The sequence below is a fragment of the Copadichromis virginalis genome, linkage group LG13 (genome assembly GCF_057382275.1).
Source record: "Copadichromis virginalis isolate Kocher_CV1m ecotype Utaka linkage group LG13, C_Virginalis_male_GT1.1, whole genome shotgun sequence".
NCBI lineage: Eukaryota > Metazoa > Chordata > Actinopteri > Cichliformes > Cichlidae > Copadichromis > Copadichromis virginalis.
This window is the reverse complement of record NC_140630.1, coordinates 22089042-22113143: the sequence shown is the minus strand read 5'-3', so window position 1 is coordinate 22113143 and position 24102 is coordinate 22089042. Positions and strand designations below refer to the sequence as shown.

Genomic DNA, 24102 nt, shown 5'->3' with positions numbered 1-24102 from the left:
TGGCTGCCGGCAGAGCCGGCGGGCACGCCACTGCTACCCCCTCTGGCTTCTGCTCCGTGGCTACTGGGTGACCCCTCATCTGGGGCTCTCCTCAGCTCTTCCCAGGAGGGTGGCATGGATGCCCCTCCTTGGGGTCTCGCACTCTGGGGCCTCTGGATGTCTGGAGCCTGGATCTCCTCCATGCCTGCTTCATGCCCTGGGGGACAGGGCTATGGCTGTCTACATCCTCTAGCAGACCGTTACATGGGGAAACCTTTTGAATACAAGCGGGCTGATCCACACAGCTGTGCACACGGGTGTTCACTGTTCATAGACATAAACTACACCTTTATTGGCTGCTATTTCCAAGCACATTGTGCGCTGTCGGTCCTGCTTGCTGCACAACAACATTCAATATTTAGTATTTACTGCTGTTTACACTTAGCTAGATTAACGTGATGGTGTTGTGTTTAGTATGTTGCTCTGTTTGTTTTTTGCTTGTTTTCTTTTTTTTTTCTCTCAACAGGTGATCCAGGAGATTTTTTTTCTCTTCTTTCTCTTTTTAAGTGCCCTTTCTCACTGTCTCTCTTCCCTTATGTTTTTCTTTTCCTTCATCTTTCTTTCTCCCTTTCCTATCCCTCAGTCATGTCTGTCCCGTCATTCATGAAAAAAAATTAGGTAACGTACAGAGAGATTAACGTCCTCCAAGATCCTGATTAATCTCCTTTGCGGACAAACAGGAAACGTGTTATCTGTATTCCTACGCATTTAATTAAATAAAGAGCACAACTGCTAAAAGGCTGAGGATTCGTTTTGCTAATTTGGGCATCATGTTACGACAGCCTAAAAGACACCACACTGTAATAATGGGTATTTATTGAAAAGGGCTGTTTCAGTCCCAGGAGAAAACATTGCTCTGATGGATGAGATGCCAGCAGGGTGGAGCAACTTAAAATGTGCTGTTTTTAAAACAGCAGTGTGTTTGAGAGTGCGTTTGAGTCTATCCCATCCTGGTGATAGAGGACATCTCCAGATGTTTCCTGCAGCTGATTTCATCACTGTGTTCAAATCTGGGGCATTTTTACTTCACTGTTATTGTTGGAACCATTGTTTTCTGACAAAGCCGCGATAAGACCACAGCACACACACACAAGTTTATCAAATCCACCTGATGGACGTACATTACAGTCTGCGCTGCATATAAACAACCGTCTTGAGTATATATTTGTTCCATTTCCTTTGTGGCAGATCCTGTCTGTTTACACAGGAAGGGGAATTTAATGTTGTCGCCACCAGATGTAAACAGACACTATTAGCAAACGGCAGGGAGAAATAATAATGGCAAACCTGCTGGGTTATTAAAAAAACAACAACAAAAAAAACGTCATTAAGACGTATCACAGCATCACAGGCTGCTCTTACGAAATACATAATCTATGTTTCCTCTGCAGTGAAGTCGGAAACATGGCAGGAGAAACTCGTTCATTGTGGTCAGACTTGGCCACCCATTATGTAGCCTTGCTGTGGCATCATGTGGCAGTAACCCGGCCAAAAGACTGCAGAAGCATTTTGCCCGGCGTGCTTAGCTGCCAAAATCAACAAATCATCAAATCTGCCCAACCTCTGGTCGCCTTGATATGAGTAACAACGATAGATTTACTATGGCAACAACACAGAGTAAGTGTAACAAGCAGCCATCCCAAAAATAATACCTCGCTTGAAACTCGCATACACACATATGAAAGGAAATTAACAAGAACTCTGACTTGTTTTATGGTAACAAACGTCTGCCGGCTGTGCTCTCACAAAACAGCCCTGCAGAAGACCTGTAATGTTCATACTGGCACAGCCATGTAGGGAAATCCTGAGGAAAACATTTCCCTGAGCTAAAATTATCCTGAACAGCTCTTCTATAGCATTCAGTAAATGCTATTATCATTCAGCTGAAATCATTTATATGATGCTGCCTATGACAATTTCTACTTGATTTATTGTTACTGCACACAGCTTCAGTGGTTTTTGATTTTTTTTCCATTATATACTTAATAAATAGGTGCTTGACTTGCTGCCAAGTGTAGCGGAACAGCTGGATTTGATTACTTTCCTGATATATGCTTCCATTGTATCAGCTCTCTTGGCCTGAGGTAAATGAAACGAGGAGACCAGTGTCAAGGGAATTACACATTTCTGTTGAACTTTAAAGGGGCAAACAAAGCAGGCAGTGTGGCTGCAGCTCTGAGTTTCCATGTGCCAAACTTTGACTTTGTCCTTCTGGACACTCTTTGAGATGCAGCCACAGGAGCTCCTGGTTTGTCTTACTGTGTTTGTCTGTGAAGAGCAGACTTGGGTCAAACAGTAGGTTCAGATGACTTCACAATTGTTTTGACTTACATTGATTTTATTGCTATCGTTAAATAGAATTAAGTAAGATGTCATTCACCCAAAGGTGTAATATACAAGTACTGTTACTTTCCAGGTCTTCTAGGATGCAGACTCATGTCTAGTAAAGCACACTTCAGTGTGTGTCTGGAACCAGATACAGTAAAGTAAACCGAGTGACTAAACACGCACATCAAGTAATACATCAAGTCAAAGTCTGCACTCAGGATCACTAATGAACCTCTAATACATTTCACTGCTTTTCATACAGTATCAATGATATTCTTGTTGGCTGCTGTTCACGTTCGATGTTGTCCTAAAGGCTGTTTGCTGAAATGACAGGCCTTTGGAATTTAGCCAAATGAGATATGAATGACGTATGATACAGCACTAACGAGCAGGTAAATGGACTTTTAATTCAATTCTGTGACTTCACTGACCACCATCAGTCCATCTACTTGCCCTTAAACAGTCACTGCGCACAACACGACCGTAGAGTCAGGATTATCATTCAGTCGACCGGAAAGGGCGTTGGAGCATTTAGCTTTGACAGAGAGATGGCTGTGCTTTAGATACCCCAATAATAGAAGCAGTCACAAGAATGTAGTTTGGCCGACGTTTAAATATTGTAGTGGTGCCGAGCAAATGTTACTGCAGGACATGAGATGTAGGACACGGTGTATATAGGCCAGAGGAGAGGAGGCCAGGCAGGATACTTTACAAGCTAAATTAAACAGACAACTGTTACAGGCAGGGCTTTAGTTGCCTATTTTAACTCCTCCTTGGAGCCTGTGATGCATCTCCAGTGCTACACAAAACCACTCATGACCACAAATGGAGCTGACTTTTGGCATGATTTCAAGGCTCACGTGTGCTCAACAGTAATGGGACTGCTGGAGTAAAAACATGCATGATGATGGATATACAGCCAACGATTTAAACAGTGAAGAACTGCACAAAATATAACAATGGAATAATTAAACTCATATATTAAAACAATCAATGAATCAAAGCCACTTGTGTATAGCCAAACACTATTTAACACAACCGATGGGCACTGATGGCTTCCATTCAACAAAGACATGTATTCACAGCATGCATGAGTTTAGTACTTTCTTAAATGATAATAGGAATTGATTAACCCATCATGTTTTACAAAGATATGCATGTCCTGACATTTTGTACAGATATTTGTGGTTTACAAATGTCATATCTTAATGATGTTGGTGATAAAATCATCCATCTATTCATCCACCCATTCTTTTCATCCTTATCAGGGTCGCAGGGTGGCTGGAAACCCGACAATCGTTTTGGTTTTCTAGCTGACCATTTTGAGAAGAATATTTTTTCTTTTCTGTTTGTTTGTTGAACCACTTAACGCTGATTTGTGAATCATTCAAGCATAAAAGAAGCACCCAAATCAAGGGATGAATACATAACAGACAATTTAGCAAACAAACAATTTTAAATTGTATCTTTAGGGACTTTGTTACTAGCAGCCTGTTGAAAAAACACAACTTGCTTCCATCTCCTTAGTTGATTCTATGAAAGATAACAGGAATAAAATCGCATAATTCCACCAACAATGTGATTCCCAAAGAGCTATTAGCCAAAAACTTAGCATATCTTGGCATGGTGTAAAAAACAAAAACAAAAGACTAACTACAGCACATGAATAGTATCCAAAAGTCATGTTGTTTAAAAACATTAACAGAGAACCCGACACAGGATGTCATCTGATCCTTCAGTTGATCGATCTACTGTTCACTGAAGGTTTATCAGAAATGGTCTTAGTCGAAAATTGACTGTCAACAAGCCATTCTTCAGTAAGGGAAGCAGAGAAAAATGGCTATGTCAATTCCAAACTACAAAAGAGCTGGACTGGAAATCAGTGGCAACACATCACACTGCCAAAAGCAGTAAAGGGTATACCTCGATAGAACAACACACAGTGGTGGACTGTCAGTCATTGATTGGCCTCCCCAGTGACTGGACCTCAACATTATTGAAGCAATGTGGGAGAACAGAACAAAAGCAACACCCAACATCCAAAGAGCTTTGAATGGCTTCTTGAAGACTACTTTTTAAATCTTTTTTAGTTTTTAGTCTTCATAAGTTCAGGCTGAGTTAAAGAATAAATGTGGTCATACCAAGCATTGACTTTCAACCTCATTAGAATTGTGCAAACTCTGTTTTTACACTGTTTAGTCCTGTTTTTCCTGTACTGCTAGTGGATGCTACAAGCTAGCACTGCTACCCTAGCAATTCAAAACTGGTTCCTTTGGGTTGAAAAAGAAGCAAGACACCAAAATGAGAAACCCATGGTTTGAAGGGAGCAGATGTGTTTGTCTTGCTTTTTAATGTATCTGAATGAAGAAACATACCTGTTTCCCAAGCATTTGCACTTATTGTTACAAAGGTTAAATGTGTGGGTGTCCATTTGTGAATAACACTCCAAACAAGCTATTCAAGCTATTTTACTACTTGGACTCTGTCTGTCACAATAGGCTGAGACTTTGTGCAGCAAATGTAATGTACCAAGTGAACATAATTGAACATCAAACTGAAGAATTTCTACTAAAAGTTGGTGGTTTGCTTGTTAAATGAATCATTTCCATCTCATGCACAGAACCTCTGGTCATGTGAACTTTCAATCACTCATCATGGCTGATTTCCCTCCCTAAATGTGAGGTACAACTCCAGCAAAAGTCAGGATGGAGTTTATTTAGCTAAAAATAACCAAACAAAGGCCATCTGGGGGGCTGGTATGTTGTTACTGATGCCAATGAAAACATGTTTAAAATGATCAAATTGAAAGTAAGAGGAATTATGCTTGAACAAGTTAGACACTGAACTATTTGCTTCTGTACTCTGCACCCTCTGAAGAACTCTTGTTATGCTCCTGTGTTCTCAGCATGTCATGATTTATTGAACACACTATGTCCAGCTTTTTTTAAACTTTACTTGACTTCAGATGGTCAAAGCTGAACGTGTGTGCTTCATGCACATTATGTGGAACTAAGACAACTTTAACAGTGTATTATTCAGTTTCTGAGCTCATTTAAAGGAATTTGATGTATAAAGTCAATAAATGGCTTCAGCACATGGTCAGCAGCTCTAAACGTGAGTGTATCTCGGAATAACTCGGGGCCTGCTTCCATCGGCTCTCATGCATCAGGGCTTGAGCAGCCAACCCCAACCTGAAGGTTTTCCATCAGGAGCACCAGCGTGCAGTTCCAGTTGACACAACAGCAGCCCAGCACCCTGCTGTGACGCTAGTCTCACTCTTGTGTTTTTACTGTACGTTTAAGCTGAAAGAAGGGTGGGGGCGCGCAAACCCTCCACCACCGAGGATACAGTTGAGGAACCAGCTGGTTTCCATTAGCATACCTCTTCTAGGGAATGGGAGGATTGGCTCATGTGGGCAGACACATGAGTAAGATAAACGATGCGATTGGTCAAGCACACTAGACCCTCTGTGAGAGCGGAGCCAGATCACCTCTGATTATGGTGATTCTTTAGCTCTTCTCCCAAACATATAATGTATGATGACAAAAACTCATGACAGATAGTTACCACGCTAAGTTCTAATCCGTGGGCCCCTTTACTTTTTATACATATTTAAGGTCATTTAGCCTGTAAACAGTCTAGCTAGGTTGCAATTTGTGCACCACACCTTCACAGTCCTGTGTGGCTTTTCACCTTTGGATAACTTCGGGGGTTTCTCTTGTGTGTTTTGCAACCAGGCAGGTGGAATCTGAGGCCATATTCATAAAATCTATAAATAAATAAACAAACCAAAGAGTGGAAGTCCTTTTACACCTCAGTCAAGCCAATCCAAATGCACCATATGTTACCCCAAAATACACTTTCCATCTACAAAGTTAAATATTTGCCAAACATTAAGATATTAAAGCATGAAAATGATTTGTCCTCTGGGCAGGAGTTAGAAGAGCAGAACAATACCACTCTTTGTGCAATGCTAGAACCAGAAGACATTTAAACAGGTGGAAACAGGTGGAAGCAGCTAGTCTGGTCCCCGGAAAGACTGCTAATGCTGTGATCAGACCAACATCAAAGTGCAGTTTTTATACAGCGCCTTTAATTCGCTGAGAGCTGCAAAATAGACGCCGTCCTTGAAGCAACATCTGGCCTGATGGATGGCACTTACACTACAAGTGTGTTTGTGTAACAGCTGAGAGATGGCAGAGATAAGTGACAGCCTTAGGTTAGAACTGAGTGATGATGCAGTCGCCCACCCACAAGAAGGTAAATGTCAGACTCAGTCTGGGCAGAAACACTATTTTATGACTCCTGTTAATGTTATGTGTGCTGAACCTTGGTTGAGGACAAGTGAAATTTTAGTTTGAAATGTTAAGATTCTCCTGTTTGCTAAACTATACAGGCTTTCTGAAGAGCTTGGATAAACACTGGGCTCACTTCACTGAGTAAACCCTGATAACTGTGATAAGGCTTTCTTTGGAAAAAAGACGAAAGTCTTGCTGCTACAACTCTTCGGTGTGCTGTACGCTCATTACAGTCTGACTAGTTAAAAGAATGAGAGGAAAGCGTGGTAATGACAACCTCCCTCAGTTGGCAGCTCGGCCTCCCACAGAGAAAACGCCTGGAGAGCACCATTAAGAGCGCCAGTGAAATTTACAGGCCTGCAGTGGGCCTCCGTATTAGTGGAGGTGAAACATGGATGGTGCCCTCAGGATGAGGACCCTCTTTGTGGATGTGAGACTAAATCACATGGGAACACAATAACGGGACTATGCGATGACAAAGGAGACTCTGTTTCCTGTTTCTGTCAGTTTCTGTAGACACACACTTGAGCCACATGGTTTCAGGAACCATCAAGCGACTGACTGTTACCTTTAACCTAACCCAGCAGGGTGACACAAATAGCTTCCCCGCAGATGCCCGTTGATCCGTGGCCTTAAGCTACAGCAGTAAATTTTCTCACTAAGAAGAGGCATGTGATGACCCTCACTTTATTACTTTATCTTGACACTTTATTATTTCTTTTTCTCTTTTTTTTGTTCGGTCTGTGCAAACATTTTAGCTGGAAATGTGTGGACATTGATGGCCTAACCGAAAACTACATAAATAAATAAAGACAGAGGAAAAATAGGCCACAAAAGCAAATCACTCATATCACAAATCAACACTACATGGTGGGAGTGTTCAGGGTCATGGGAACGTAACAGAGATCAGCCGAGGACACAAAGAGCAAGTGGACTGCCCAATCCAAACACAACCAGCAGCAGGACCACACATACAACCCAAACTTACCTTAACGTAGGCGGTGTAGCGCTGGCACTCCTCTCGGTTGATGTCCAGGCTGAGCTGGTGGCTCATTTGGCTGATCTGAGATCCACTCTGAGCAAAGTAGACCCTGGAAGGCTGGCCTTTCAGGCGCTTTTCCACATCAGCCGTCAAGTTATACAGGAACTCTGAGAGGAGGCAGAAAACACTGTAAACATAGCATCAGCTGACGATAAATAGAAAAACCAGAAGTATGCAGGGTTTGGTTTTCTGGTAACTGCCATTAAGACATGAGAAAGAAAGAAAAATGTTTATTGCAGTGAAATTAAGACAAGTAAGAGGGAAGATGGGAACATTTTTTGGTTAAATTATATGATGGTGCTTTAGCTTAACAACAGCACTTTGTTCAATGTTGTTTCAGTAGATTTAATGTGATTTGGAAAAATGGCTTGCTCCTGTGATAGAGCCTGACTAAGCACCGCCACTGAAGAAATCAGGAATCTCATCAGTCACGATTTAGATTTTGAACGTTCAATTTTTCATCCACAAGCCGGAAGATATTAATTGGAAGGTCTTTTATTAGTGTCGACTCATGTTAACAGGCTTTTGTGATGATATTTCAAGAGTTTACAGTCAACTGACATAAGAATTAATGAAAAAATGTTGAATTTTCCAGCTGGTGGGACGGTACTAATCTTATTATGAAAGAAAACCTAGTAATAGTTTTCCTGCTGATTCCACACCTGGCTTTGAGACACAGAACAACGTCAAATCTGTTTTGAAATCGTAACCTGACATCACCAGTGTTTCTGTTTCTTTGCCCTTTTAAATCCCTTCCTCTCAATGAATCAACTTCATTCTCTAGTAGTTTCGTGAAGACGGTGTCATACTGGTAAAAGAGTGGGCGGGGTGGCAAGCACACCCAAGTCGGACCAAAGCCTACTGTTTCCATCGTCCAGCAGAGGGGACGCCATGACCTCACTCCAGAGGAGGCGAATGAAAGTTTTGTTATAGGAGTCACCAAACACACGGTGCTGCACTTTCCATGGTGTTTCGCCAGACGAATAAACAGAGAGGCTTTATTCCTGCGAGCCAGGACATATTCATTATGTAACGGCAGGCTTCCTGTTCCCCGGGGGGGGGGCTGTAAATGACTACACCCAAACACTGGAACAGGACTGCACCTCAGCCGTCAACAGTCACCCCACCCAACAGCCAGTTAGCAAATGTTGAAGGGTAAGTCATAAGCCATAGTGACACTCAGCCTCGGCCAATGGATGTGATGCTCTAACTCAAAAAGATAAGACATTACATGATGGTATGTAATGTGTGGTATAAAGTGGTAAACACTTCCTGTCTTAGGAGTAGGTGTGGTTTGGAAATTTGTGTGATGTTATCCCCTCTCTGCAGAGATCAACTGACAAAGTTGTAATGTGGTTGTGCGTCATGTGATGCTACTGGCCAACACGTTCTCATCTAACATGTGGGATGAATAGCATGTGACAAATCGTAGGTATGTTGCGTGTTCGGAGGCATGAGAGCTGGATGGAGTGAATCTATACATGTAAATATCTTTTACGCTCTGATCATGAATTGCTTTGGAAAACTTTACGTGATAGGGTTAAGGTTATGGTTAGGTCTGGAATGGAGGGCTGGAGCTTCTGCTTGAAGCGTGTGTTACTGTCGTGAACGGCATTCAGTTGGATTCAATTGATAACCCAGAACGTCTGCCAGCCGGGAATGAGGCTGGCAGAGGTAACCAGGAACATACTTGTACCATACTGTCACGGCCGGGCGGATCGCACACAGTAATTCGGCGTGCCCGTGTGGCGTGCTGGCTAGACCCAAGCGCGGCGAAGGCTAGCGGTGGGTTTGGAGCAGACACGCAGTTATTCTAGTAATGACCTGAGCACGAAGCGTGGCTTCGGAACGGTCGTTACAGACAGAGAGCGAGCGGAGCCGGGAAGAGGAAAAGGATTGAAAGGGGTTGTAACTCACAGTTGCTGGATCAGGCGGAGACTGATGTCGCAGAGTTTCGGAGCTCGTGACACGAGGATACTGATGTCTGAGCGGCGAACAGGTGGGTGGCGTCTCTCTTTTAACCCCGGCCCCGTGATCAGCTGATCACAGCCGATCACCGGCTGACACATACCATACAAAGTCTGTGCTTCTAAGTAAATACTTGCCTCCAACAAAGTTAATGTTCTCCAGATTTGCTCTCCTGGAAAATTTGAAAGCTTGTTTTTACTGCTGAACGTTTTTCTTTGCCATTCATAAGTCTAAATGTCAGGTTATTATCCCAAAACTTTGAATTTGTATATCAAAATCTCTAGTTAGGTATCTGAAAGTTTTGAGTTACAATCATAACATTTCAAATTATTATGTTAACATTTCAATTTATCTCAAGATTTCAGGTTAGGTATCTAAAAGTTTTGACTTACTGACTTAAACTCCTGAGCAAATCAACATTTTGAGATACAAAACTTTAAAATTTGAGATAATAACTCAAAGTTTGGAGACGATAACTCGAAATTTCAACTTACTGACTGAAATTATGAGATACCTAACTCAAAATGTTGAGATAATAACACAAAATTGTGATCTCTGGATGGAAATAAAAAAGCCTAAACAGGTGAAGCTGGGGCAAAATCGATGTGACCAAAATACAGAACGATCTCTTGCTGTGTGGTGATCAGCATCGTCATTTTAATCAGCGTTCCATATTTGCATTGACGAATGTGAATTTCACTTTCGCAGTGATAAGAACATATCTGCAGGGATGTGAAACGGTCGTCACTAAGCAACAACAAAATACTGATATTACTTTGGCACATAACTCCCTTAAAACCACAATTTTATATTTTTATGACATTTGGCTTTGCAGACTTTTTTGTTTTTTACACTGACTACAGTAGTGCTCACATTCTTTAGGCTAAGCTAAGCACCTCTCATTCTTTGTGTACAGACGTGAGGAGACTATTAACCTTCACATGGATGTCTTTGATGGATCTCTTTCCTTATCTACCTTACTGTCCAGGTTAAATCATCTATGGAAAGGAGCGGCAGCTGTGCATGCTTCATCACATCATTACCTATTTGTCCAGGTAGCTGTCTTCCTCTGAAACGCATGCAGACTGTGACGTTGAAGCAGTTCAAGTTCTGCTGGCCCTCGTGGCACTGTGGCACAGTTATGTTGATAGAGACAGGCAAGAAGATGGAGACATCCACTGTAATCACAGGCCGCGACCTACGACCACAGATTCCAGCACAGGAACACAGTTTGGGATAGACTGACCATTAAAATGACTCTGAAGTAGGATAAAGTGGCACTCTGCTTCTCACAAATATTGCCATGTCAGAGAGAATTATCCCATTACTCACCTCAGGAGCACCACGCTATCCGCCATGAAAGCTCCGATAGTAACATCTGCAAGGCAATAAAACATAAAGAAGATATGGCATTAATGCAACATATGCTGACAGCGCTTTTGACACCTGCAAATCCACAACAATGCACAGAGCTCTTTAATTGTCACGCTGTCTCAGTCTGCATGTCAGCTGTGGAATGCAGTAAACAAGATGCCTCAGTCACAAGTCTGAAACTGTTACTGCGTGACAATAACAGGATAAAGCCACGATAAATATTTAAAAATGTCATCCTTTTTCACTTTATGTTTCTCATTTTGCTTTGATGTTCTCGTGTTGCTGAAAAGCTCTGTTATGACCATACCTGCGTATCCATTACCGTCCATGTCCACATTGCCAGAGATGGACTGGCCAAACATCTGCAGACCAGGGTTTACGCTGCGCCCAGACAGTTTCTGTAACACATGATACCAGCCTTTAAATAACACACGTGAGCCAACAAGGAAAAAATGAGCACTTCTGTTTTTTGTTTTTGTTTTTGTTATACTTAAATGAACCTTTCCTAACAGGTCTATAGCTGTGATTCATGAGGGTTGGGTAAATACGCCACCGTCAAGCCCATGAGGAAACGACTGTGTCTTATTTCTGGGTCTAAAAGTATTGTGAAACCTACACATATTGCACACATGCACACATTCAGTATGTGTTTTCATTACCATGCATTGATCAGGCTGTAAAGAAGCTAATTAATCTGGAGATGAGGAGAAAGCAGGTCACACAACGATGCTGCTTCACATCAGAGCAAATTATATTTGCGAGTCCTTACCATTGAGTATTTTTTGGTTATTCCTGTGGCGTCCCCATGGTAGATATAAACCGCTCCTCCATACTCATCCTCTTTGGGCGCTCCTATGGCTACATCTGAGGAGACAAAGAATGCACAAGAAGTGTTTCTGTGAAAATAAATGAATGAAGACATAAATAACTGAATGAGTGCACAAAAGCTTTCATTAATCATCTGTTTACTTTCTGCTAGCCAGTGCCTGGGAAACAAGCTTTAACTGTAAGACTCATGATAGACAATTAAGTGTTGTTAGTGGCCATAAAACTTGTGCGACCTCTGAGAAAGTGGAAACAAGGCTATAAAGTGCTGGCAAGCACTGAAACACCCTCCCATTAGCCCTTTTCAGCAGAAAATCAGATATAAACTTGCTTTTACAAACCAAAACACCTCTACGCCATGTGGTGCAGCACAGCGATGTAGAAATGGTAAAAGAATTTTTAAGGAAGCATTACAGAGATTGAATTCAAGTCTTGAAGTCGTCAGTGTGAGTCTACAGTAGTTCTTGCTAATTAAATGGCAGCAGTTAGGTTGTAAATAATCGCCCGCCAGGCAGCGAGTGTGTCTGTGGCGAGTGAGTGACGAGTTACAAGATGAGTTATGCTTCCCAGCTGCCATCTTTCTCGGCAGACTCACACATGCTGTGCCAGGCTGCAAGCCTCTGGGCATATCTCACACGGAGATGAAACCAGGCAGGCAGAAGCTTCCAGCTTGGAGTTGGAGATAGAAGCCAAGTGGAGCCCTTCAGAGCGGAGCCAAGCGAGGGAAGAGCAGACAGAATAAATGTATGTCTGCGTGCGTGTGGGTGATTCGGTTTGGGACTCCGTACCCAAAAGGGTAAGAGAGGGCAGTACTCTCTACTTGCCACAGCATATTAATAAAAAAAATGTGTGTGGAAATGAGGGGTTTTGTCACACCTACTGGGCGACCATCGCTCGCTTGTGAGCTGAAGGGAAGAGTATAAACAGTGTGACTTCATTATCCTTTACATGACAGGAGAAAAGGCTTTGTTTCATGACATCAGGGCAATGTCAGTGTAACTGCACCGCTGCCACTATGTGTTTGTCATTCTTCAAACTGCAGATTAATGGTCCACTGGAGAATTTTGTAAGGCCACAGCTTTGCTCTGATCTGTCAGCAGTGACAGATGAGAGGTCAGATATGTCTTCTTTGGTTGAGCCTCTGAGCTATTGTTTAAGCATTAAAAAGACTATGAAAGATTTTTATAAAAACAAAACAAAACAAACCCCAGATGTGAAGTTTCTCTTTCGTTTACAGCTTCACATGCCGTTGAGGCTCACCTAAAAGCTTCATATAATTAAATCTTTCATTTGCAAAGCAGAAAGCTTTAAAAACATTGCTTTGCACCGACCTTGATAGCCGTCGTCATCTATGTCTCCGATTGCGGCAATGCATTCTCCGAAGTGTGCATTGAAAGCGCTATCGCCAGTCAACACGCCATCCTCTTCCATGACCCCCTAAAAACAAAATCAGGCAAGAGAATAATTTATATCCAGATCCAGCAGAGGAAAAAAAGAAAGCTGCAGTTACACAATTGCAGCTTTTATTTGATTAAATTAATTGGCCACCACTGCAGATAGCAGCCTTTCACCCAAATGACTTAACCAAGAAGTCGCTCTTGTTGCAATAACGCTTACACATACAGTGTACAAACAGGAGCGGTTAAATAACACCACTGCTGAATCTCACCCCACTCCACTCCACTGTTTATTATATGATAACCACAGTCAGGAAATAATAATGGAAATATAATAAAACAAGTCTGCAAGCTATGCTCTCATGTTCCTGCTGACTCCAGTTTCCACTCACGTTCCCTCTGCTGAGGTACACAGACACCTGGCCCTCATCCCTGAGCTGGCTGTGCATTGGTGCCCCCACCAGCAGGTCCGACAGGCCGTCCTGGTTCAGATCAACTGCACACAATGAGGAGCCAAAGTAAGAGCCCATCTGGAACCAAGGTGAGCCACAAAGCAATGGGTCAGATCACAGAAACACGAACGGTTCATTCATTTCACACACAGCTCACATCTAAACAGGATTATTTCTGCTTTTATGGACCAATATTAAAGGAATAACAACACAGCTTCAAGCTGCCTCGAATTTCTTTTAGTTACTCTGAATGAAAAACATTAGCCCCCCCCCCCCCGGCTGTAGTTTGTGGCAAGCGTGCTCCTTTCTTTTTCAAACAGTGTATTTCTGGCAACAAAACAGTTAGAGCAGTGTGTCTGGAAGAGTCAATGATTCCTCAGGCACACTGGGACCACACATTCATGCTCATACCATTTTCCCTGAGGCTTGAAAACTCTTCACCAAAGATGCACCATCAATTTTAAAAATATAAACCTGAAAAAACAAAAAAACAGAATCACTTCAGCAACCGACACAAAAGGACTTCGAATGGCTGAAAATGAAGATGAAAGCACTACTTTTCCGCTGCTGCTGTGCTGAGGAGCCCCTGCAGCGATGTCTATTACATTAGGAGAGGAGAAGTGTCCAGCAGTCACAGCATAGCCTGGAGACAGAGACAATAATTTGTTGCAGCCGCCTCTGTCCTGATGTATGTCATTTAACATTATATTCTCATTAACCTGCTCTCACCAAGGTAGCTGTATCTGTGGGAGTCAATGTTGTCTTTGTTCAGGCTATAGAAGGAGTCAGAAGTCAGGTTGTACACCTTGACCGTCCCAGTCCAGTAGTATGACCCCGGTGCCCCCATTACCACCAGCTCCTGAAAATGAGACAGTCGCATTCATGCAGATAAAAGTGGCAGGGATTCACCCCCTGTGTGCACTGCAATAGCCTGCTGCAGAGAGGGGGAGGGAAAAAAAGGAAAACGCTGTCGGGTGAACATCTGGTTAACCAACAGCCACAGAATGGTTTTCACTATCTGTCCTTAAACACACATGCAGCAGTATCAGCTTTCCTTGCTGCGATGGAGACTTTCCTCCCTTGAAGGAAATCTAAAAGCTATGAAATGAAGTTGCTCAAAGATTTTTCTTGTAACGGTTCACGGATATTTAAGCTGACAACGGAACAGCAATAAAGATGCTCTGTTTGGACTACGCCTGAGTCGGTTGTAAAGGAGGATGTGAAGTTAGCACCGAGCGCGCTCCTTTTGTGCAAACAACATTAAAAACACAGTCAGGACCTTACTCAGCGGTATGCACTCTGTGCTGCGGTGTCAAACATCTGGGCACCACAAGGCGTACCGACCAAGGTTCAAACAAGGATAAAGGTTTAACGGTTGGACACCGTTTCTTTAAATTCTTCACATTCTTTGTAGGGGGTTCAAACACTTTAACAGATCCACACTCAGGTCGGTCATTCGTGAAAAAAAAAGGGTTTGATGATGAAGTCTCTTTGGTTTGGAAACACTAGGTTCATTGTGGAAACCAACATGGTGTCACTTAGAGCTCTCCTATGAGCAGCAGATAGCTGCTTTTTATCCAAATTATTTAACGTGGTATCATTCAGCATGGTATTATTACCCAGCTCTCCCGTGAGGTGCAGATAGCTGCCTTTTATCCAAATTATTTAACCAAGGAGTCACTCTTGTTGCAATAACTCTTAAATACAAAGTGCGCAAACAGAAGCAGTTAATCGCATCCTCCTCTCCATGCCCATGAGTTGGACAAAAGCATGTCACATACACTAAAATCTTTAGTTCCACTGAAGGCTCGCCACCTGTAGGGGTCTTTGAAGTTTATCTATGGCGATTTTACATTGGGGTTTACTTGAACAACGGAAAGATCCCCGAAACCATCTGTGAATCTGAGGCTCTGCAATGTGGCTCTGGAACACACATCTAAGAATCTGAAGCATGTGATGTTTTTGAGAACTGACAATACGGATATTGCTTGTTATTGTGTATTTGCGTGTGTGTGTGTGTGTGTGTGTGTGTGTGCAAATGAATTCAATTTAAAATCGATAATCAGGTACATTCTAGGCCTTCTTCTGTGTCTTTCTAAAGTTTTAAATTGCCAAAACTCACATATTTATCATGTAGTAATATAAACATTTCACTTTTCATAGTTATCCAAAATATTACAGGACCCCTAATGTGCAGTATAAATGAAAGAACAAACTTTAAAAAAAAAAACAAAGCCATGTGTTCTGCATGTGGTTTGACTGTGTTTGAGTCATTCGTGTGTATATATAAAAGCTAGTGCGCAAATTTAGAGTTCATGTTTATTTATTCATTTAAGCCTGTTAGATGGCAGCAAATAGTGGAAAATGTCCATCACATTTTTTCCATAATCCAAAGGTCTCTAGGTAATTTATTTTGCCTTTCCTAACAGGAGTAAATGGGAAAATCCTCACACTGGCAAACCTGAAAACGACTGGAGTTTAATAATAGTAACAGGCTACGCAGATGCTAAAATAATATTTTGCATAGCTAAAATAAAGGAGAAGTGCAAAAATGATATGAAATGAATTTCTTGCCAGTGAAAATGTTTGTTAGCCTAGGGCCACAGCTGTGCTCTGAGGACACATTTTAAGTCATGTATGGTCTACTGTACATTACTGTATGTTCCAAATTAAGCTTAACTGTAATCTGAGACATGAAAAGAACCTTTGAGGAACACATGGCTCACAGGAAAGACTTATCCTGCACATGCATTGAAAACAAGAGTCCTAAACTGGTTACAAAATACATTTTTCAATTTTTAATGAATCCCTCAAATGCATCTTTTCCCCTGTCACACTACAGTTCTGCTAAGATGCATGTAAGAGTTAATCTATTTGCACTTCCTCTCACCAACTCCACTCAGGCGCTTCACTGACTCAGTTCAATGGGGCAGCTGTGTGAAAGTGCAGCATCCACCAGTTGGAAGACCGGTGGATTGATTCCCCAGCTATACCAGTCTGCATCTTGAAGTATCCTTGGGCAAAATACTTAACCCCAAGTTGTTTCTGATAAATTGGAGCGTGTGTACAAATGTGACAAAGGTATAGAAAAGAACGCTTGTATGAATGTGAGTGTGACTGGGTGAAAGAGGTAATAAATTTGTAGGAAACTAAGCACTTTGAGAGCTCAGGTAGAATAGAAAAGATATGTTTGGGAGAACAATAGGTATTTGTAAGATACACAAAGGTAATACACGATCATGAATGGTATCGTGTCGATACAAAGCAAGGCAAGACAAGAGCATCAAAGCCACGGAGAAAAGGAAACTCATATTTTCTTTAACGTTTTATCTCGTGGAACCACACCAGAGGTCAGGTGAGGCCGCCACATCCTTCCCTACCTATCTGCTATCTCTGAAAACATTAGCTTACAATTGTCAGCAGAGCACTGGTGGTTTTGATACAAATATATTTATCTGAGTGTAGAATTTGGACCACACCAAAGTCTTCTATAAAGGAGGATGTGATGCTACTGCTGAGAAGGCTATACGCGATCATGGATGACATCCCGTGTCAATACAAAACAAGGCATCAAAGTGACAAAGAGGCGAGCGAAGGGAAAAAGATCATTCAAATAGCCTTTTAAACATGTGGTGATGCGATGAAATATAGAAATTTACCAAACAATGAGAAGAAACACTATCTCTGTGTCAACCTGACAGAAACCGGGGGACTTCACAAAGATGAACAAGCACTGTTACTGACCTCCGTAAAAACTCCCGCTATCCCAGCTTGGCACGAGCCATGCTCTTCCCCATACTTCTGCTTATAGTCTGTAAGAGAAAACAAACCACAAATTATTTCACTGTGTGCCTGAGCCAGCGTTTACTGGAGTTTTTCTTGCATTCCATATGGAGCTAGTCAAAGTCCCGGTCCCATCCAAGAAGAGTCTGGGGGCAGAAAGCAGACTGAAAGAAGGGGTGCAACACCACATTCAATGAAACGACCTCTCACATGCGCTCTCAGGTTACGAAAATATTGAGCTTGGATCGGCACAAAATGCACTGTAAATATGGTCCCATGCAAAGTGTGTCTGGCCTCTCTCCCTGCAACTGCTGGCAACATGAGTCACCAAAGGAAGTGATTTCCTGACCTGGGAGCATGATTAAGGTGTAAACTAGGCTTTCATAAGTAGCTCTGAGTCACATAACAAAACATGTGAAGAACACATTTACAAGAGTGGCCATTAAATGCTTTACAGCACATTATTTTTCAAATGGAACTTCATTTTTAGTGTTGTAGCGGGCGCCCGCACTAAAACAACCTGCAGGACAAATGGATTTGATTTACTGCAATCATAACAAAATTGAATTTCTCTAACTTGAGCAAATCTTTGCTTAAAAGCACCTGATTTCGGCGAAGTTAAGCCAAAATCTGCATCGTAAGACCACTTCAATAAATTTGCCAGCACTATACCTTTGTGAAAATAATTTTCTTTGGCTAAGTGGTGCAAAACGGAAGACAAACTCTGCACTTCCACAGGTCAAATGCTCGTATATTTGGCTTCGCAAACTGGGTGTCCTTTCGTAGCCGCAGCTGGCTCTTGCCAAAGTTGAACTTGAGGGAGAGAAATCACACTTTAGGGCTCGCCCACTACCGTTCCCCGGTGCCAGGACACCAATCAGAAATCAGAGGCAGACGTGGGGCTTTTACAGTGACGTTCCTGGCTACAGAAATAATGTGCCGTGAAAATATGTAAAAGGGAAAGGATGAACAAAACAAACCGGTTATTCCAAACCTGGGAGCCTGGGCCTCTTACAGAGTCCCACAGTCTGTGTGGATTATCTAAAGGGATGTTAAATTATTAAAGGGATCTGAAATAAAAACTAGAGAGTATCTCACTAGCTGTGGCACCACTGAGTTCTGCCGTCTCAGTGTCCCCTGGCACTCTATGGGTCAGACCTCACCAGTTTTTTATATAGACCTTGATTTTCATTTTAACTATAAGTGTATAAGCGTACCTTTACATGATTGACAGCTCAGAATATTCCATATTTAACTTATAGTAAGCCTCTGTGCAGCCTCTCTTTGAAACAAGCTCCCTTCTCTTTCCCTGTGAGCCACCTTTCCTTTGATTGGCTGCCCCTCACAAGCCCCTGATATAGGATTCCTCCCTCCTCTTTTTGTCATCATAAAGAGCCAAGAGTAAAAGTAAAGAGCAGTCTAAAACCATACTTGGACTTCATTATTAAACCTACATTTTATAAACTCAACCAAGAAGGTCATGTGCCTCCGCCATTGGTTGGTTAGTCATTTTTTCAGCAGGGTTATGAAAAGCTACCAATCTGATTTTCATGAAACTTGGAATGAAGCATTAGCTGAGGAGAAATGGGTTGATTGCTGGTGCAGATCCAGACTGTGTTGCAAAAATATCAAGACACTTATGCAGTTTTGGCAGCAGATTGGCAAAGGTCTGGCTTTCAGGGTTGTTTTTCTGGTACTTTCCAGACACAAAAAAATGATGGAACAAGCTAAGGTCATAACCAAAGTCTACGCTTTGATTTCAGATGGATTTAGTTGATTAAGCTTCTGGAATTCAGTGACAAGCTCTCTCGCCCCAATTCAGAATGATTTAAAATAAAGAAAAGCCCCAACAACATGAGTGCTGTGATTTTGCTTGTACTATACCTTCATAACAGGGGATAAGTGGTTTTGTCCCACGCTGGAGCGTTGGGGGAATGATGGAGCAGTATCCATGCGGAAGGATATGCTCTGACTCGTAGAAGACGTTTTTCCAGCGGTGAGCACAAGCCTGTGAGAGAAAAGCATTAGTGAACAACACATATGCATTTCCGTAAACACAAACAGCTCAAACTCCAGGCAGGCGTTGATCAGCAGTGACGACTGAAGCCCCCTTTTTCTCGCTGGCCTGGAGTCAGCGCGTCTCTGTGGCTGTCAAATGATCGTCAATGAGAGGGGGAATTAAAGCCCATCCATAACCCTGACCATAACAGCCATGGTCTGTGGTGTGAATATCTCGAGATCTGTCTTTCCCATGCAGCATTTGAACGCTCAAGCGAGAAAATGTTCACATCAATGACTGTTCGTTTTAAAAGTTTTAATTTCAGGACGGCTCCTCCGGGTTTTTGCGAGTGAGAGAGACAGGGAGGCCAAAAGTTCAGAAAAGCACACGCAGCGAAAAAATAAAGTGGATCAAAAGACAAAGAAGCAAACTTCTCCTGCATTAAACTGCTGTGGAAAAGTGGAGTGCATGAACGGTACAGGGGGTAATTCTCCAAACAATACTTTCCACTGTGTTTTTCAAAAATATAACAGCCAAGTGTTTGGTAAGCAAAAGGAATACAGAGCAGATTTTACAAATTTTGCACAAAAGAGGCCACATAAATGTGTAAATGTGGTAATAATTTAGGACCCTGGGGGGAATGGTGGTGGAGCCCCTGTGGCTCTGGGGACAGCTTTGGATGCCTCTGTGCACACAGAGTCCACTTCATTTCCCTCCCCAAAAGAACCCACCCTCCCTAACTCCAAAAACACACACACATAGCCAGTCTCAGTGAAAACAAGAGCTTGGCAGATTGTGGGCATACAAAACGCATCAGATGACTGTCTGGAAGCAAGATGCTACGTTGAAAAACCCTTGTGTTTCGAAGGAAAACTTGGCCAACAGAAGTAACAATATCAGTATAAACTCTCCCTCTTGAGTAGAAGCAGATTTTTTTTTCTTTTTTAAGATCCATCAGCTGATATAAACATAGCAAAAAGGCAGCTGACACGCTCCGCAGCAACTGAGAATTTCATGGTTGGAGTATGGAATCTGTGCTGTTGTCATGTTCCTGTTCAGTTTTAAAAGACCTCGCTGGTCACAAACAAAAAGGCCTCCACTGAAAGCGCAGATGAAATCACCACTGTACACATCTGCCAAACAGCCGTTTCCCTTCATGAGTTCATTCAGATGAGATTTTTAAAAAGAAGAAAAAAAGGAAAAAAAAGAGGCCCATCAACACGTGGCTCTGGAAAGCCACCACCTTTATTTTATCATAAGCCTCGACCTAATGGCCAGAGAGTGTGCAGCTACTCGGTGTGTTGTTATACAACGCTAAGCTCAAATTCCCAACGCTGACAGCTCCAAGAAGTCTTCACATTTTCACTGATGGGTAAAGCCAAAGGTATTGGTTTGAAAATTGTGCCAGTACATTCCAGTGAGGTATTAAAGAAATGGACCGGAGAGGTTTGGATGGATGAAAAGTTATCGGGATGTCTTTGAGCAACAGGTATTCAAACATGAGAGAGCTGCCCACCCACCTGACGCCTTCAAACTCTCCTGCATTGCCACTAGTTTCCGCGCTGCCCACCGCAGGAGGCGGGGGGTTAATATTTAATGAAAAGCCGCTCTTGGATGGGACCGCCGCAGAGGGGCTGAAGCCTAAACAAACTTTGCCAGCTGCCCTATGATCTTTGTGCAAACACTTAGCAAAGCGCCCCTGGGATTAGCACCATTTGAATCCTCTAAACCAGGTTCTCCTTTCTTTTGTTTTAACTAACAGTCTGCTTTTTTTATTTAAAAAAAAAAACCTGTTCCAGTGACTCTTCCAGCTCCACACACGAGGTGAATGTTTCACAGAATTATGTAACCACACAGTCGATTCCAGCTGATGTTACTCCACTTTTGAATAGAAAATCATTCCGATTCATTATTTAAATTCTTCGTTTTGTTTTTTTTTAATTTATGGCACTAAAAGTTAGTAAGAATGTAACAAGCACACAGAAAGAAGAAGTTGTCTTCTCTTAAGAAAGACCGCAGTGGTGAGAGCTGCTGTGGTGTAACAGTGTGGTTAATGGTGACACATTTGTTACAATGATGCTGGCATAATCGGGGCTGTTTTTAAAACATGGCTTGAATTAAGCAATTTGCAGAAACGACTGTTGTGTTCTGTCCCTCTGCTCACCAGGATTTTGCCGTTGGCGCTGTCCTGGCGGGCCAGGCTGACCCCCATCCACTCATCATCTCTGTCTCCTTGGCAAGTCTTCCCACACGACTCTCTCTGCCTGTTTCCTGAAAGACAATGGGAGGAGTTTTGAGTCACAGGAGGGAGGACCTTTTGGAGTGGGCGACTTGTCAAGTGTCAGCTTTTAGAGATCCGGTATTTACTCTTCACTTTCTGCAGATTCTGCAAGTGATTATCACACAGCTGACCGTTTCAAAAACTGGAGATGGAAAAAAAGTCTAAGTCTAGCATATTTAACGATGATTCCTCTACAGATAGTCAATGGCATTGAGTGTACCATTTTCATTATTTTCTTAATCGACCGGTAATGTTACAATACTCAAGGTCATTATGATGTGGAAACACAGACGGTAAACAAATCCTCAAATTTGCAGTGCTTGAACAATCAAATGATTAATTTGTCAACTGTTGCAGTTCAAATTCCTTTGAAGTGACTATCTGATCCATTGACTGCCGCAGCTCCAGATCTCTGAACGAGCTTTCTAACCAAGAAACAGTCATGTGCAAAGGTTTTTTGATTCTTATCCTTGGCTATCACTGGTGAGGTGTCAGATTGGTCCCAAATTCATTCTACAGCATGGCAACCGCAGACGTGCACTCAGAGTCACAAAGATCTGTCTTCACCAGCAACATCTACCAGCACATGGTATGGCCTCCACACGCCTCTGATCTCAACATCCCAAGTCAGCTTGGGATTACATGGATTTAGGCTGTCATGACGAGAAAGCCTAAATCCACAGAAGAGCTTTGGCGAGTCCTCTAAGATGTTCGGAACGACCCTCACTACTCAAAAACGCAAAAGTCTCAAGTCGTCCTTCTTCTTTTTTTCTTTTTTTTTACATTTTTATGAGGAAAATGAGAAATAGGTTCAACATTTATTGACACATTGAAACAAGTTATTAAAAGATACACTTTAAAATGGATTCTTTGATAAGCTGCATGCGATGTACAGACACAGCACTGATTCATCTCCTGAGTTACGTGCCTTTTGCTTGAGTGATTCATAGCTCAGTGTAAAGTGGTTCAACAAGTAAAAAAAACAAAAACACAGTCAGGTGCAAGAACTGAATGAAAATGAGTTAAAAAGCAAGTTAAAAAAGTAAAATAACTTGAGAAAGCCTTTTACCTCAAGTTTATTGAGGAGAGCTGGTGTTTTGCTTTAAAGTTAAAGACTGATCACAACCAGTACTGCTTGCTTTCATTTATTAATTATAACATGTTTACAAAATTCATTGACAATTTGGTCAGTCAGCAGTTAGCAGTTAGCAGGTTCAGGAACCATCAGCACAGAAATAGGAAATCAAACTTTGAATGGAAAAATCAAGAGGACATGCAGCTTAATATAAAAGCAAATGAGTTTATGATAAAAATAAATAAAATTTAAAATAAAAAAAACAGTAATCTGAATGCTTTATTGGTATTAGAGGTTTGAAATCCTGAACAAGCACATCGTAAGGATCATGGATCCAGGGTAAGCAAATTAAGATCAGCAGGAGAATAAAGTTACAAAAAGATAAATATCTATGTTGCATATCAGTTGTAAGCATCATTCTTCATTTCAACAATGAATCCAGTAAATTGGGAACACAGAAGAGTTTCTCTGTGTCACTGTGTTTCAGTCATATGTAGATATCTTTTGGTTACACAGTGACCAAGAATGGGGTTCATACTGAAGCCATGCATGCACCCCGTCTTTCTTAACCGCAGGAACAGAGCAGGAGGGGGGATAGGGGGGTGGGGGTCGAAGCCCCAGCTTTTGGCTCACTTGCTTGGAAAATATTAGCAAAGGCATAAATCATATTTATCAAAATATTTATACACCTCTGCACACAGAACCCACTTGTCTTTTTTTCATGTCTCGATATAGTAAGTTATGGGCTAAAAGTACAACAGCGCACAGTGTTAGCAGCAATATACGACTTCGTTATTCTGGTTAAACAAAACAGAGGCGTGGGGGAGTTTATGCAATAAATCAGTAGTAGCAGGAGGACAGCACCGGGTAGTGGTTTTTTAAAAAAATATATATATAAAATAAACGAATCTGTTATAACCTGTGTGTATGACCGAATGCATTGCCTGCTTCAGCATTGTGTGGTGTTTGTATGGATGCTGTGGGTTTGTGTGACTGACCTCTTCCCAGATCCATCTCTGTGCAGCGGCGATCAGGGTTGCTGTGAACTCGACACTTATATAGAGCTCCGGGAGACTGCACAGAGCTACTGTAGGAAGAGTTTGCCTTTGGTGCCCCGACTATTACCCTGCATCCACGACAAGAAATGAGAGGAAGGACACAGATATGCTTTTTTAAAACCCCCCCAGAACACTTTAACATACATCTCTTTAATACATTACTGACACCTAAAAATGGGAAAT

At 42.1% G+C, this 24102-nt stretch overlaps 1 protein-coding gene across 1 annotated transcript in view; it reads right to left on the bottom strand.

The window, feature by feature from the left end:
• Positions 1–24102, bottom strand: part of itga9 (integrin, alpha 9) — a 49494-nt gene that overhangs the window by 24569 nt on the left and 823 nt on the right. The window contains exons 2-15 of the mRNA XM_085478016.1: positions 23860–23987; positions 21670–21776; positions 19391–19514; positions 17468–17535; positions 14453–14582; positions 14281–14366; positions 14135–14197; positions 13664–13801; positions 13206–13311; positions 11819–11913; positions 11357–11447; positions 11008–11053; positions 10719–10873; positions 7654–7814 (exon numbers count right to left, since the gene is read on the bottom strand). Of these exons, the coding sequence (XP_085334142.1) occupies positions 7654–7814; positions 10719–10873; positions 11008–11053; positions 11357–11447; positions 11819–11913; positions 13206–13311; positions 13664–13801; positions 14135–14197; positions 14281–14366; positions 14453–14582; positions 17468–17535; positions 19391–19514; positions 21670–21776; positions 23860–23987 (1498 nt within the window). The remainder of the gene's footprint in view (positions 1–7653; positions 7815–10718; positions 10874–11007; positions 11054–11356; positions 11448–11818; positions 11914–13205; positions 13312–13663; positions 13802–14134; positions 14198–14280; positions 14367–14452; positions 14583–17467; positions 17536–19390; positions 19515–21669; positions 21777–23859; positions 23988–24102) is intronic.